Source organism: Camelus ferus, chromosome 6, assembly GCF_009834535.1.
Source record: "Camelus ferus isolate YT-003-E chromosome 6, BCGSAC_Cfer_1.0, whole genome shotgun sequence".
In the NCBI taxonomy this organism is placed as follows: Eukaryota; Metazoa; Chordata; class Mammalia; order Artiodactyla; family Camelidae; genus Camelus; species Camelus ferus.
This window is the reverse complement of record NC_045701.1, coordinates 80,623,652-80,640,115: the sequence shown is the minus strand read 5'-3', so window position 1 is coordinate 80,640,115 and position 16,464 is coordinate 80,623,652. Positions and strand designations below refer to the sequence as shown.

Sequence of the window (16,464 nt, the reverse complement as noted above, 5' to 3'; positions counted from 1 at the left end):
TCCCTCTAATATTCATGAATGTTTTATTTTTTAGCCACTCTTGTGCCTCTGCTGTCTCCTTTGGTCTTGAGTTTTCAGTTGAGGATGGTTTAATTAAGAATGTTTTTGCTTCACACTCCACCCTTAGTGTAATGCAAAGTATGATAATGGAAAAATAAATTATTTAAATCTGTTATTAATATGATTACTTAAATATATATCATGGGACCCTTAAGAAAGTGTACTGAAAAATCTGAAACATAGAGAAAAGTATTCCTTATTCTTCACCATCCTTTATCTCATGAAAATTAAATGTAACCAACAATTAATGTACCACAATTGTATAGCAAAAAAAAAATTCATCTTTTCTGAGTTCACTGTTTAAATTTAAATAATCAACAACATTTTCTTTTTTTTAACCAGGGGTTTTTGAGGAATTCAGTAGTGAGTTAGCAAATATATTCTTATTGAAAAATAAAAAAACAAAGACACATACAATTTCTCTTTGTCACGTGTCTTTGTCCAGGGAAATTCACACAGGCTTTTCCATGGCTTCAGAGCCACTTCTCAAACCCAAGTTCTTTTATTTTCTTTCCGGCAGATGCCAGAAACTTAATCTGCATTCCTCTTCTCTTTCTGCTGAGATTTTTATTATCTCAAGCCAAAGATGAGCTGTTGAGTGTGGCACATTTTCCCCAGTCTTGCTCACCACCTCTTCTAATTTTTGGTTGCCCTCATTACAAGAGTTTTAATGGGAGAAGTTTTCACATACTGAGGTACGGGGAAGTCATTCTGGCTCATATGGGATTTAACTTAAACCTTATGCTAATCAGAACAGCCTGTTTTGTGGACAATTAAACATGCATTGTACACACTGTACCCCACAACCAGTCACTCAGGTTTTAGGTGTTTACCCAGGAGAAATGAAACTGATATCTACCAAAAGATTGGTGTTCATGGCAGCTTTATTCATAGCTTAGAAACGAACCAAATGTCCATCAATAGGTGAAAGAATAAATACTGTTGTACATTTGTGCAATGAAATACTACACAGTAATGAAAAGGAAAGAAGTACCAATACACAGAACAATAAGAATTAATTTTATAAATAGTATGTTGAGTGAAAAAAGCCAGAAACAAAAAAAGTACTTACTATATGAGACCATCTATATGAAGTTTTAGAACAGCAAAACTAATTTATGGCAAAAGAAATCTGAGCAGTGGTTACCTCTGGTTGGGTGGTTTTGACTGGAAAGTAGTTTGAGAGAACTCTCTGGGATGATGAGAATATTTCATGTTTTATTTAGGGTGGAACAAACATATCAACATTTATGAAAATGTACACATAAAATCTGCATTTAAAAAAGAGTACTGGGGAAAATAAAACAAGAAGCATCATTAACATGAAGAAACCATGCATTATATATCTGCTTTAACTGTAAAAGAAGAGAATGCATTTAAAAATCAAAATGGAGTAACTGTGGTCCAGGCATCCAAATCAGAGGCAGGTGGCTATTGTGGATGTGGTATCAGGTATGTTCCTGCATCACAGAGAACTTGACTTTTCTGAACTGTATCACTCTCAAGGACCCTACGAGCCATTCTCAAAACAATATCTGCTAGCAGCTTCCAGCCACAACCATATGGTCTCCAAATTCCCCTTTGTAACTATACAATCATTTCGGACCCCAACCAACCCATGCTTAACAAGCACCATTACTTCTTGCCAGCTTCTTCTTAATTCTTGACAAACAACTTATGTAATTTTGCTGTTTTTGCCTATATAAGCCTCCCCCATTTTGCAGTCTGGAGAAGCACAATTCGAGTGCTGCTTCTTGAATCTGTTTCTCCCAGGCTACAGTCGTCCATTTGGCTCAAATAAAACTCTTTTCTATTTCTATTACAGATTGGTTTATTAATTATTTCCATCAACAGTTTTATAGCTAGTCACTCTGGGAATAGCAAAAATAATAAACTTTAAAACGCCTGAAAGCTTGGAAAAAAATTTTTAGAAGTTCTTATAATCAGTTTTTCCTACATCATAATTCCTCAGTGTTAGATAATTTATTGCAAACTACACTGATTCGATTTCTACTTTCAGCCTTCCTGGTAGAGTTCACCAAATCTGCTCACTCCTTCACAGTTTATTTTTCATGATATTTATGCAAATTCCTTCTTCTGAGATAGCCCTTCCTCCCCGCAAGGAGACTAAAAGTCATAACCAAAACTGAAAATGTATCCTCTTGTTTTAAATTGGTAGTTTGCATCTTTGAGGAAGTAGAGATTAGGTGGCATCTTTTCCAAGGTATGGGTAATCTAGGAATCATCATCTCTGTGCAGTCACTGTTTCTTAAAAGGATGCTAGGTTATTCTAGCTTTTGTCAGATTTGCAAGTTTTGATATTTCCTAGGGAAATCAAAATAGTGATATTTTTTAAAGACATAGATGGTTCATAGTTAGTATTCTTGTTGTAAACCTTGTCGCTACTATTCTGCATTTAAAACTTTTAAAAATATGGACTTCACATTATTTTTACAGGTTGGTAAGTCTTGGCTGTATTCCTGTGAGAAAAGAGGCACTTAGAAAACTGAGTAGGGGGGAACTGACACAGGAGTTCACTGCTCCCCGTACTTGTGTTTCAAGACTCATTTTCCAGGATCGTAAGACTCAAGCCATCTTACTTCTCCATCATCACAATGCAGAAAGTATCAAGAGTTTATCGGTGTTCAAAATACTAATTAAAATTAAGATTCAGGTACCATTGCTATTTATTAAGAAATCTGTTTTGGCGCGTCATTTTGCGATCTCAAATCCACTCTTAACTTTGAGGTCACATATACAAATAAGAAAATGTGCACTTAGGAAGTCAGGTTTATCCCCACTCAATGTCTGGTACAGTGTGAGCAGCCAGAACACACACACACAGTGTGAGCAGCCAGAAAACACACACACACACACACAGTACCAGGGCAAAGAAATGAAGTTAACATCCTGGTGTTGATTCTTCCAGGTATAAGAGTAGTCCGGCCAGGTACAGGGCCAGGCGAGACCGACAGGCGCTTCCCTGGCGCGAACTGTCAGTAGCAGAGGACAAGGAGTAGCCGAGAGTCCGCCCGGGGCCTGGGAGGCTTTGTGATGGCTCAGGGCCTCGCGCGCGGGCAGGATGCGGTCAGAGTGGCTGGGGTCGCTCGTCCTGGCCGAGGGTGGCGGGACTACAGACATTAGAGGAGAGCGAAGGCGCAGGAACAGCGAGACGTAGCTGGTACCCAAGAGCTCCCCCGGCTTCAGCGGTCCCGCGCTGGGAAGGACGAGACGGGGCGGAGCGAGCGCGAGCGGCGGCGGCGACGGCGGCGAGGGGGCGGGGCCGCGCGAGGCCGCGCGCTCGCCGCTTTCCTGGGCTCGAGGACGCGAGGCGCGGGTCCGCGGGGCTGTGGGACGAGGCCGCGGCGGGACGCGAACGCCGCAGGTGACCCGGGCGAGTAGCCGGGTGCGCCGGCGGCGGCTGAGGCGTGGAGGCGGGAGGCGGGTCCTCGCTCGGCTGTGCTCAGGGCTTGGGCGCTGCGGGCTGAGGAGACACGGCGAGCTGAAGCAGGGGAAGGGCGCGCGGCAACCCCTTGACGGCCGGCGGCGCCCGCGGCCCTCAGCATGTTCCTCGAGGCGAGGGTTTCCCTCCCGCCCGTGGGCTGAGGCGGCGGCGGCGGCGGCAGCGGCAGCGGCAGCGGCAGCGGCGACCACAAGAAGCGACATGCACCTGCCAGGCGCAGCTTAGAGGACGGCGAGTCCCGGCCGCCCGCGGGAGGGCTTTCTTCGCCCGGCCGCCGCCGCCTCCCGCCTCCCGCCGCTGCCGCGGGCCCGAGTCGGGCGGCGGGGTGGGCGCCTCGACATGGCGGCCCGGAGCGCCCCGAGCTGCCACCTGCGGCTCGAGTGGGTGTACGGCTACCGGGGCCACCAGTGCCGCAACAACCTCTACTACACGGCGGCCAGGGAGATCGTGTACTTCGTGGCGGGCGTCGGCGTGGTGTACAGCCCGCGGGAGCACCGGCAGAAGTTCTACCGGGGCCACAGCGACGACATCATCAGGTACGGAGGGGCGGGGGCGGCCGCCGTCCCCCCTGCGACCCGCGCGCGGAGTTTGCACTTGCCCGTCCTTCTGGGCGCCCGTGACCCGCTCCTGCAGGGCGCATCGCCCCAGAGAGAAACCCACCACCGTCTGGTCCCGAATCCGCCCTGTTAACACTGGATAAACGCCTTCCCCGTCTTCGTGTTCTCTCCCTCGGGTCGGTGCGGTGACACCGAGTCCGCGGATCCACAGGGCGCTCGGTTTTATGACTTTGTACCTGTCTGCCTCCATCAAATTTATGGAACCTGCAAAAAGGTTATTTTGGTAGCATTTTACTCTTTTAAATTCCGTCGGAGATCTCTTGTTAGACGAACTCTTAAAGCGCCGGGGGAGTCCTTTGCCTTAATGAGAACTGATGAAAGTAGAGTAAGCTGTAGGCCGGTCCTGGGGAGCGCGCCCAGGGTGGCGTCCTGGAGGGCACTCATCTCTTGGCCATGATAATTAGTTCAGGTTTCACTGCCTGCTATTATCAGCAGATAGAAAAGAAACCGCGGCAGCCTTCAGGCAATTCGTTGGACTTTAAAATTTGCACACCTAAAGGCAGTTTGGGGGTATGTTTGATCTGAAGAAGATGCTAAAAAGAATTCTGATTTCCAGTTCTCTTGTTTCCCCTTCAATAGAGTACTCCTAAATAAGTTTACTTTTGTATTTTTTACTTAAAGCACAATTTTCCTCCATTTTAATTCTTTGGGCGTTATCTTAAGGTTGGTCCCAGTGCTTATTTTCATTTCTTTAGTGAGCAGTATATTTGAAATGTAATGTTTAAGTCAGTGTCTGAACAGAACTTGTGTGACAAAGTTAAAAGCTGCAGAAATTATTCTGGGCCATTGATTATTGCTTCAAGCACAGCTTAGTTGTCGTTAATAGAAGGAGAATGTATTTTTAAAACATCTGTGACTGTGTGTGTGTGCTTCTTCTGTTTTTTTCTTAAAGAGAACCTATGATTGGATTTGGTTCCTCAGTTATATTCCCATATTTATGTTCCACAGGATTTAAATTGGATATTTCAAATCCAGCATCGTGGTTTAACGTCTTGTAGGCAAAAAGCTCTGGTACTTGAATTCTATAAATAAGGAAGATCTTCTATTTTGCATGTCTGTATGTTTATGCTCTGTAGCAGGGAAAACGAGGCCTAAGACAAACAAAAGGTAGGGCAAGATGGAGTAAAGATAAGGAGAGCAGAAACTGAGATTGTGGAATAGAAAATGAGACAATGTTCTGGGTTCATTTGTTTGTTGTTATTCTCCCCAAGAGTAGTATTTACCCCAGTTGTCTTTTTCTCTGATCCTTTCCAGTTTCTGTCTTCTTTTCCATGTGTAAGGTCTCCCACACAGTACAGGGGATAGTAGCCTTACCTAGTTGAAGCAGCTTGTCTGAAGCCCTCCTACATAATAATGGATATTCAGTCCATTAGGTTGAATTCAGAAAGAGGGGTAGGTGTGAAGGATGGTGAGGTCTTCTCGCCATGCACTTCTGTTGTTTTTACTCCTTGGTAGTTGAGAGCAATATGCTATGAAGACCTTCTGAAAGTAGATATTTATTGATTTATTGATGGAGCAAGTGATGTTTTGTTTATTCTTCCAGCAGTAATTTGAAGATATATGTCACACAGCTTGAATTTTTATAACTGTGTTTCAGTAAACTGTGTATTCCCTTGGTATACACAGTTGCACAACCATATATATAGTACCTCAGAATATCTCAAAATGATGGATTACTTTAATTTTGCCATAATTGGATACTTGCTTATGACTTTATGCAAATGATTCATCCTTAAAATAATTTATAACAGTAAAAAGTTTTATTGAAAATTGCAATGGGATAGTAAAATCTGAATATATAGCATGTTGAATTTGTGGCACAAATTTAATGTATTACCAAGACTATAACTTAAAAGTCAGTCAAAGGACTGTGGAAATTTTGTTTCAGACAATAATGGTAGACTATATCATTCTTGTTTGTGAAATAGATCAGGCAAGTGTTCAAAGCTTTCAGTTTTTTTCAGTTCAGTGTCTGAAATTTAAGCATAGAAACTACTCCAGTAATTTTTGTTATGTCACAGCAGAAAATGTAGTATTCATAAATTTCATGGCATGGTGGAAAACAGTGCTGCTGTAATGGTAGCCTTTGTAATAAAAAGTCACTGTTTTTATCATCTGTTTTGTTTCCATATTTGCTTGAAACTTAGGTAAAACTTATTGGATAGGTATAACTTAGTCTAAGGCTAAGACTGTTCAGATGAGCAAGTCATTGTCCTTAGGTTTTGAAAATGTAAGTGCTATATTGATTGAAAGGCTGAATAACGACCAGTCCATCATTATTTTTTACTAGTTTTATCATTTTACATCTACTACATCTACTTTGCCAGTGGTGGTGCCACATGGCTTTATCTTTTTGTCTGTTACATGTAGTTGTCTTACTTTTTTTTTGCCATATATATGTATGTATACTTCTCTAGTAATTTGTCCTTTAGTTATATTTTTTTCAGTTTTACTGATTTATATAGAAATTAGTTTCAGTGTCAGAAATAACACTGGAATTTTAGTTACTTTTTCTTTCTTAATTTTTTTCCTGTGTCCCAAGTTATATTGATAAAATTCTCTAGTTATTAAGTGTTTATTACAGATTAAAGATTAAGTTATGCAATAGACTACTACCAGTTTTAGTATAATATGACATCTGTAAGTTGGTCTGTATTTTTAAACTTTTGCCAGCTGTCTTTCCAAAGGATTTTAAAATTTGTTTCTAGTTACTAGTCATCCACACAATTTTGATGCTTATTCTTGAAGTAGTGGATATTGTTATAGTGATAGTTTTCAAATCAATCATATATCACCAGCAAAGACCATTGATGAATGTAGTTAGTTTGGTGCATTTTGTTACTACCTTTTTTTTTTTTAACACTTTTGCTGTGGTATGCTTGTTTTTTCTTTAAACAAAATGAAAGGTGTAGTAGTAGCTCTTCAATTGTGGTAGGTAGTGTTCTTAAGAAAGAAAACTGATCAAGCCTCACCATAATCTAGTAAACGCGATTTTTAACAGCTGTGTATTTATAATATGGAAACTTCATTTATTCAACACAAGTCAAAATTCCATTTGAAAAATCATTTCAGAATGTATGCTGTTTCCATGGTGGATTAGTATTTTTTGTGTTTATGGGTTGAGGGCAGCAACTTTTTAAGGTCTGGCAGGAATTACTGCAAACCTACTTGTTGTCTACTTAATATTTCCAGATATATGGTCAGTATTTCCCAAACCTGGCTGATCATCAGAGTCATTTCAGAAGCTTTTTGCCAATTTCTAGCCTTTTCATGAAATGTGCTAAGTCAGAATCCTCTAGAGCTGGATCCCAGAAATTTTTCAAAAAGTGCCCCAGATGGTTCTGTTTAGGAAATGTATTGCCAATCTATATCCCAAAACAAGCATGCACAGAATTCTTAAATAAGCAGTTTGAGAAATGGGTATAAACCTTTGCCTCAAACCCGATACCAGAATTTTCTTAAGTATTGTGTAATGTCTAGAAGTAGTACTTCAGAAAGTATTAGACTCCATACAGATTTAGTAAAATGTCCCTATGTTTAAGTAACTAAGATAGGTGACCTTAACTTTCACAGACTATGTAATAATTCTATTCTGTAACATTTCATTTTATGTATTTGGATATCAAAATATTTATGATTATTTGTTTTTCCAAATACTGCATAGTTTAAGGGAGAATACTAATAGGGGTTTTCAGGCAAAGGTTGGAATTATGTAGACTAATAGTTCAAATTGCCATAAATGTACATTAAATGTATCTTGACTATTTATTTAGGGAAAAGACAAATTTTAGATTTGTATTATAATAACTATTTTTCCCTATAATTTTATAATGTCTCATGTCTAACATGCAGATAAGTAATAAAATATTTTAGGTTATAAATTAAGGAAAACATATGAAAAATAAATACATTTTTAGAAACTATTAAATAAGAATACTTAGAAAATATTAACTTACTGTCCAAGACCTTTTCACTTATGAAAGAAATATTATTGAGCACTTGCTTTGTGTAAGGGTCCCACCCTTAAGGTATTAGGAGTTTAAAGACAATCAGTCAAGTAAAGAATCATTTAGAATACCATGTGTACTAAGAATGGTGTTAGTGTATCTGTGATGGTATGTACGTGGAGACACAGTTTACAATGATGTTTCCTAGTGAATATAATACCTAAGCTGGGTCTCTAAGGAAAGCAGGGAGAAATAGTCATCAGAAAAGTGAGTGAAGGTAAAGCATTCTGGGAAGAGGTTAACATCATGTGCACTGGTCTTGTATTAAGAGGAAATATTTGAAAGAGTGTTTGTACTCACTATCTTCAGTTTTTTCTCCTCCGTTCTGTTTCACCATAGGAGCTATTGTCATGGTCACCAATGACCTCCACATTGCCATAGTCAGTGGTCAATTTTCTATTCTAATCTTACTTGATTTATCACCATCATTTGCCACGGTTGGTTACTCCCACCTTCTTAAGACACTTTCTTAAGTGACATCTGGGACACATCTTAGTGTAGAAACAGGTATTTCTTGGTTTACTTATTCTTTTAGCGAATATTGAATGAGTACCTATTAGTATTTATCAGGGATTATTTTTAGCACTAGTGTTTCAGCGGTGAACTAAACGGGTAAAATTTCCAACTTTCATAGAACTTACATCTACAGGAGGTGGAGGGGAGGAGGGACAATAAACAAGATAAATTTCATATTTATTTACATAAATAAATTATGTATATAGTATGTACATATACATATCTTTTTTTTGATTGAAGTATATAGTATTGAATTTCTGTTGCACAGCATAGTGATTCAGTTGTGTGTGCATATCTATATATATATATTCCTTTTCATGTTCTTTTTCATTATAGGCCATTACAAGGTGTTGAATATAGTTACTTGTGCTATACGGTAGGACCTTATTTATCAATTTTATATATAGTAGTTGGTATCTGCAAATCCTGAGTTCCTGATTGATCCCTCCCATCCTTTTCCCCCCCTGGTAACCATGTTTGTTTTCTGTGTCTGTGGGTCTGTTTCTGTTCTGTAAATAAGTTCATTTGTGTCTTTTTTTTTTAAGATTCGACATAAAAATATGATACCTTTCTTTCTCTTTCTGGCTTACTTCACTTAGTATGACAGTCTCCAGGTCCATCCATGTTGCTGCAAATGGCATTATTTTATTTTTTATGGCTGAGTGATACTCCATTGTATGTATATACCACAACTTCTTTATCCAGTCATCTGCTGGTGGACATTTAGGTTGCTTCCATATCTTGGCTATTGTAAATAGTGCTGCTATGAACATTAAGGTGCATGTGTCTTTTCGAATTAGACTTTCTTCTGGATATATGCCCAGGAGTGGGATTGCTGGATCATATGGTAAATCTATTTTTAGTTTTTTAAGGAATCTCCATACTGTCTTCCATAGTGGCTGCACCAAACTGCATTCCCCCCAACAGTGTAGGAAGGTTCCCTTTTTTCCACACTCTATCCAGCATTTATCATTTGTGGACTTTTTAATGATGGCTATTCTGCCTGATGTGAGGTGATATCTCATTGTAGTTTTGATTTGCATTTCTCTGATAATTAGCAATAGTGGTCATTTTATCAAGTAAAAAGAGTGTTTCAGGGTGAAAGAAGTGATAAGCTTTATCAGGTAAGGTGAGTAGTGCTTCACCTTAGTGGAGTTGTTGGCTGTTTTGCAATAATTACGTTGTAATCACAAGTCTCTCCAGGAGACTATATATTCAGGTGATCAGGGGAACAGAGGGAGCAGAAAGAAGTCATCAAGATGAGTCATGTTGTTATTAGTATATGGGCCTCCTTCAAGATTTGTTCCAGCAGCTTCTAGTTTGCTTGGTTATTTAAAAAATCGCACATGACTGGCAGCTCTAGATCCTTGCTGTTCAAAGGTGTGAGCTTTAGACCACAGCAGCTTCAGCATCATCTGGGAGCTTGTTCGAAATGCAGACCTCAAACCCCACCCCAGACCTACTGAATTAGACTGAATTTTAACAGCATTCTCAGGTAATGTTGTGGGTTTGAAATATTAAAGTTGTGGGTTTTGATATTAAAGCTTGAAAAGCATGCTGTAGATCAGTGGTATTTGAAGTGTGGTCCTCTAACCATCAGCATTACAATCACCTGGACACTTCTTAGAAATACACATTCTCGAGCTTCACCCCAGACCTAATCAGAAATTCTAGATATGGGGCCCAGCAATCCATTTTATTCACCTTCATGTGATATTGATGTAGTTTAAAGTTTAAAAATTGTTGCTCTGGAGTCTTGATTTTTCAACATTGGCTGCATATTAGAATCAAGTGGAGAATTAAAGCAAACATAATAAAATGAAATTCTGATTTAATTTATTTATGGTGGGTCACAGGTATAGTTTCTTTGTTGTTTACTTCTGTTTTTAAACTTCCCAGATGATTCCAATATAGAGCCAGGGTTGAAAACCACTGTTCTAGATATAGTATTATCCATGGTAGTACGCTAGGACGTCAAACTCAAAAAAACTCCAGGCCTACCCAGATTTATTCATTTACTGTTATATGCATTATATCACAATATTGATGATTTGCCAAGTATTGAGACCCTTTTAAAAAGTTTGGGCCTATTGCCTAAAGTCCTCCCATTTGGAGACTTTTTTTTTTTACCAAAACAAGCAACCCTGAGTATGGTTTTCCATTGCTGAATCTGTCCTGTGGCTGAAAACACGAAAAGACAAATATCTTGCATTGTCAATCCAAAAAATGCTTACTCACTGGGGACCTGGAAGTTTCACTTAATGGGCAAAATTATATGCATCCTTGATGGTATCAATTGAAGTATAACCCAGTGTCCCAGGTGATGATTTCAGCAGACTCATGGAACACTTGCAGTGGGTTTGGCTAAATGATTTGGAACATGGAAAGCCCAGGATTGTCCATTAATAAATTTCCATTTTGGAGCCAGAATCTGAAGTCAGAAATAGACCAAATATCCAGTATGTTAATATTTGAAGAGGCATATAAATGCCCCGCAGAAGGAAAGACATCTCCAACCTATGAAGTTCTAAAGTGGGCATAATCCACATGGACAGCTGAAACAGCACCCTGGATTCATGTCCAGTCAGAGCAAAGTAGCTGGGATATTGCGTTTTATAAAGCTTGAGGCCCTATGTTGCCAGTAACCAAGCATGAAGCAGCCACTAACAAACAACTGACTGACTTCTCTTTAGGCCAGCAAGGATCCTCCATTATGTCTTCAGTATGGATCAGTATTCTGAGACAGCACAGGACTGGCAAGGGGTTACACCTAGCTACCTGGGCTGCAGTGGTATCTATTCTAGTTATAAGGTGGCACACATCACCAAATTGGCCAAAGACAGCAAGAAAGTGTACAAAAGCCTTAAGAGCTCCTGAATTTCCTGTCTACAGTCTTACCTTCTGATGGGTAATGTAATTTAAAAATGGATTGGATTGTTAAAAGATCGTGTGAACTATAGTGCCCACCCAACACTGGCACACATATCCATCTGAGTTAGTAAGCACAGGAGGGAAATACTGAAAAATTCTTGGAATGAGGGGATAGTCATGGGACTGAAGATGGAAACTGAACTCTGGATAGCTATTTTGGAGGCCATAAGCAGGCTTAATTCATCATTAACACCAAAAAATTCTTAATTTTGTTTCTTTTGGGATGGGCGGCTCATAATACTGGACTGGCAAACAAGAGGTTGTGATTGTAGGAGGTGTTAACTCAGATTTCATTCTAAAAGTTTCCTTGTTCTTCACAATCAGGGAGAGATACCTGATTTTACTTTAATCCAGAGGCTGCGGAGTATAGGGATAAAGCAGAGAGGTTGGATGTGAAATGAGAATTCTGGATTGTATCATTGCCAAGGGATGGGTAGTTCAACCTCTTATTGGAGCCTGAGAAAGGGAGAGGTCATAGTCATGGGTTCTGGAAACATGGGTATTAGAATATGTGGCAGAACAGGAGCACCTAATTGAAATTAAAGGTGCAGAAATAAATTGATGGTAAGAGAAGTGTACATAGCCTGTTCCCCAAATCATTTAGAAGAACTGAGATGCACAGTTGCCATAGGTCTCCTTGTTGAGGAAATCCTTCTGCTCTTTCTGTTCCTGGGAAATGTACCGATTTCACCTTCCAAACAAAGAGGACATTCATTCTCTATCTTTTTTCATTACTATGAGTGAATTTCTTTCCTGGTCAGGAATATAGTACTAGATACTACTGACTCTGGTGTGGAAACTCACATTGTACATATTCATTTCAGTCTGTGGAGCATAATGACAATTGCCACAGGCAGTCACCTCTAAACATTCTGCAATTTTACTTCGTATGATGTTGCTTATGGTATTATTTAAATTAGCCCCAAGATAATGATGTAGTCAAGTCTAACCACCTTAGTGTCCATATCTTTACAGATATTAAGGCTGATCAGGGAGCAGGGTATAATTCCCACTGGGAGTGGAAAGTAGAAGGCTATTACAAGTCTTGGAACATAGGTGATTAACTACAGACTCCACAGACTGGTCAGAATCCACACACTGGTCATCATTACTTGGTTGCATTGTGACTTTTTTAATTATTAGTTAACCCGTAGACAATGTATTTAACACATAAAACACTATAGAAGGTGGCATTAGTAATGTGGTAAGAAATTTTACCTGGAACCTGGCTTTTCACAGTGCATGATTCAGACTGCAAGTTGACATGCACTTGCAAAAGGCAATTTTTGCAACACACAAAGAGACTGTAGGAGTCTGAAGTTGACATAAAAGGGAGTATGAGAGGTTTGGTAGGCCCCCTCTTAAAGGGTGGTTATTATATTTTTAAAATTATTAATACGTATTTATAATACAAAATTGAAAGGGATAAAAAAAAAGTAGAAAAATAGTTACCCACAGTCTTGTAACCTAGAGATATTACTATTGTGTTTTAGATTATTTCCTTTTAAGCCTTTATGTTACATGGTTCATAAGACTTTAAGACTATTTTTTAAGAACAGTTTTAGGTTTGTACCAAAATTGAAAGGAAGATACAGATTTCCTGTATATTCCTGTCCCCTACACATGCATAGCTTCCACTATTATAAACATCATTCCCCGAATAGAATGGTTCATTTTTAACAAGGAGAACCTACATTGACACATCACAGTCACTGTTAGGGTTCACCCTTGGTGTTATGCATTGTGTGGGTTTGACCAAATGTTTGCTGACATATATCCATCATTATCATATCATTCAGAGTTTTTTTTTCACACCCTTTAAAAATTCTCTGTGCTCTGCCTTTTCACTTACTGTCCCTCCCTTCAAACACTGATATTTTTTACTGACTCCGTAATTGTGCCTTTTCCAGAATGTCATACGGTTGGAATCATACAGTTTGTAGCCTTTTCAGAGGGACTTCTTTCGCTTAGTAATAGGTATTTATGGTTCCTCCATGTCATTTCATGGTTTGATAGCTCATTCATTTTTAGTGCTGAATAATATTCTGCTGTCTGGATATACCAAGTTTATTTATCCATTCACCTAGTAAAGGACATCTTGGTTGCTTCCAGGTTTTGGCATTAGTGAATAAAACTGCTATATTTTTTTCATGTGCAGGTTTTTTTGTGGACATCGTTTTCACTCCTTTGGATAAATACCAAGGAGTAGAATTGCTGGATTGTATGGTAAGGGTATGTTTAATTTTGTAGGAAGCCACCAAACTGTCTTTCATAGCGGTTTTACTGTTTTTGCATTTTCACAGTGCGTGAGAGCTCCTGTTACTCCACATCCTTGTCAGCATTTGGTGTTGTCAATGTTCAAGATATGGCCATTCTAATAAGCATGTAGTGGAACCTCATAGTTTTTATTTACATTTCCCTAATGACATATGATATGGAGCATCTTTTCATACACTGTTTGACATTTGTCTACCTTCTTTGGTGAGGATTCTGTTAAGGTCTTTGTCCTAATTTTTAATTGGGTTGTTTGTTTTCTTATTGTTGAGTTTTTAGAGTTCTTTGTATATATTGGATAGGGATACTTTATCAGATGTGTCTTTTACAAATGTTTTCTCCTTGTCTGTGACTTGTCTTTTAACATTCTTAACATTGTCTTTCACAGGGAAGAAGTTTTTTATTTTAATAAAGTTCAGCTTATCAGTTGTTTCTTTCATGTATCCTGTGTTTGATGTTCTATCTAAAAAGACATCACCATACCCAAGGTCATCTATGTTTTCTCCTGTGTTGTCTTCCAGGAATTTTATAGTTTTACATTTAGGCCTATGATTCATTTTGAGTTAATTTTTGTGAAGGTTGTAAGGTCTGTGTCTAGATCCACTTTTTACATGTAGATGTCCAGTTGTTCCAGCATTATTTGTTGAAGAAACTATCTTTGCTCCATTGTATTACCTTTGCTCCTTTGTAAAGGATCAGTTGATTATATTTATAGGGGTCTATTTCTGGGCTCTATATTCTGTTCCATTGATATATTTGTCTACTCTATTGCAAATACCATACTATCTTTTTTTTTCTTCCAATTTTATTGAGTTTTATGTATCTTATAAGTGGAAGTTTATACATTTTGATCACCTTCATTCAATTCCCCACCATAGCCCCCACCTCTGGTAACCACAAATCTGATCTCTTTTTCTATCCAGGAACGTAGAATATCTCTTCATTTATTTAGTTCTTCTTTGATTTCATTGGTCAGAGTCTTGTGATTTTCCTCATATAAACTTTGTGTCTGTTTTGTTAGATTTATACCTAAGTATTTAAATTTTGGGGTGCTAATGAAATGGTATTGCATTTAATTTCAAATTCCACTTGTTCACTGTCAGTGTATAGGAGAGCAATTAACTTTGTATCCTGAGACCTTGCTATAGTTGCTTAGGAATTTTTGTGCTGATTCTTTTGGATTTTCTACATAAATGATCGTGTCATCTATGAACAGACAGTTTTATGTCTTCCTTCCCAGTATGTATACCTTTTGTTTCCCTTTCTTGCATTATTGCATTTGTGAGGCCTTCCAGTACAGTGCTGAAAGGGAGTGATGAAAGGGAACATTCATAACTTGTTCCTGATCTTTGTGGGAAAACTTAGAGTTTTTCACCATGAAGTATGATGTTTGCTGTGGGATTTTTGTAGATACTCCTTTTTAGGTTGACATAAAGTTTTCCTGTATTCATAGTTTCCTGAGAATTTTATTATGAATAAGTGTTGGCATTTGTCAGATGCCTTTTCTGCATCTGTTGATATGATCATGTGATTTTTCTTTTTCAGTCCATTGATATGATGGATCACATCAATTGATTTTTTAACCATACCTAGGATAAATTCCACATAGTTGTGGTGTATAATTCTTTTTATACTTTTTTTATATTCAATTTGCCAATATTTTGTTGAAAATTTTCGTATCTATGTTTATGAGAGACAATGATGTGTAGTTGTCTTGATGGTTTTAGTATTAGGGTAATGCTGGCCACATAAAATGAGTTAGGAAGCATTCTCTCTGCATCTGTCCTCTGAAAGAGATTATAGAGAATTGGTATAATTTTTTCCTTACCTATTTGGTAGAATTTACGAGTGAACCCATCTTGGCCTGATGCTTTCTGTTTGGAAGTTTATTAATTATTGATTCAATTTATTTAATAGATATAGGCCTATTCAAATAGTCAAAATTGATGTGTGACTTTTGGCAGATTATATCTGATACATGTATTCTTAAGTAATTAAGGTTATACTATATATAAAATCTTGAATTCTGTGCTTTTTATTTAACATTATAGTGTAACTTTTCTCCAGTATTGTGAAAGATCCCCAAACATGTTTTTAATGACTACATGAGAGTCCATCCTGTTAGTGTACCATAAATATTTAACAATTTCTTAAATATTGGAGATTTAGGTGGTTTTCAAGGTTTTACTGTTGTAAGTAATGATGCAGGGACCAAAAAAAAAAAAAAAAAACTATACATAAGGATTTTTCTGTATTGAGGATTATTTCATTTAAAAAATTCTTTTAACACTACCAGCTTATTTGAAAATTCAGTTAACAAATATTGACTGAATACCTGCTGTGTGCTCATCATTGTTCTAGGTGCTCAGGGTATAATACGACCAAAAAGGGGAAGCCTCTGTTCAAATGAAGTACACATCCTAGTGGAGGAGAGTAAGGTAATAAATGCACAATCGTAATTTTAGATAGTGATAACTACTACAAATTAAATACAGTAAAGGGGTAGAATGGGGTATTTATGTTAGGATGACTAGGAAGGTTTCTCTAAGCAAGTTACTTACATTTGACCTGAAGCATGAATGATATGAGTGAAGCA

The 16,464-nt window shown here is 38.3% G+C and overlaps 1 protein-coding gene across 2 annotated transcripts in view; it reads left to right on the top strand.

The window, feature by feature from the left end:
• The first annotated feature begins 3,727 nt into the window (after nt 1–3,727).
• The window catches only part of EML5 (EMAP like 5), a 130,642-nt gene continuing 117,905 nt past the window's right edge, over nt 3,728–16,464 (top strand). For both annotated transcript variants that reach the window (XM_032482479.1, XM_032482478.1), the window contains exon 1: nt 3,728–4,059. In XM_032482479.1, the coding sequence (XP_032338370.1) occupies nt 3,863–4,059 (197 nt within the window). In that variant the 5' untranslated portion in view covers nt 3,728–3,862. The remainder of the gene's footprint in view (nt 4,060–16,464) is intronic.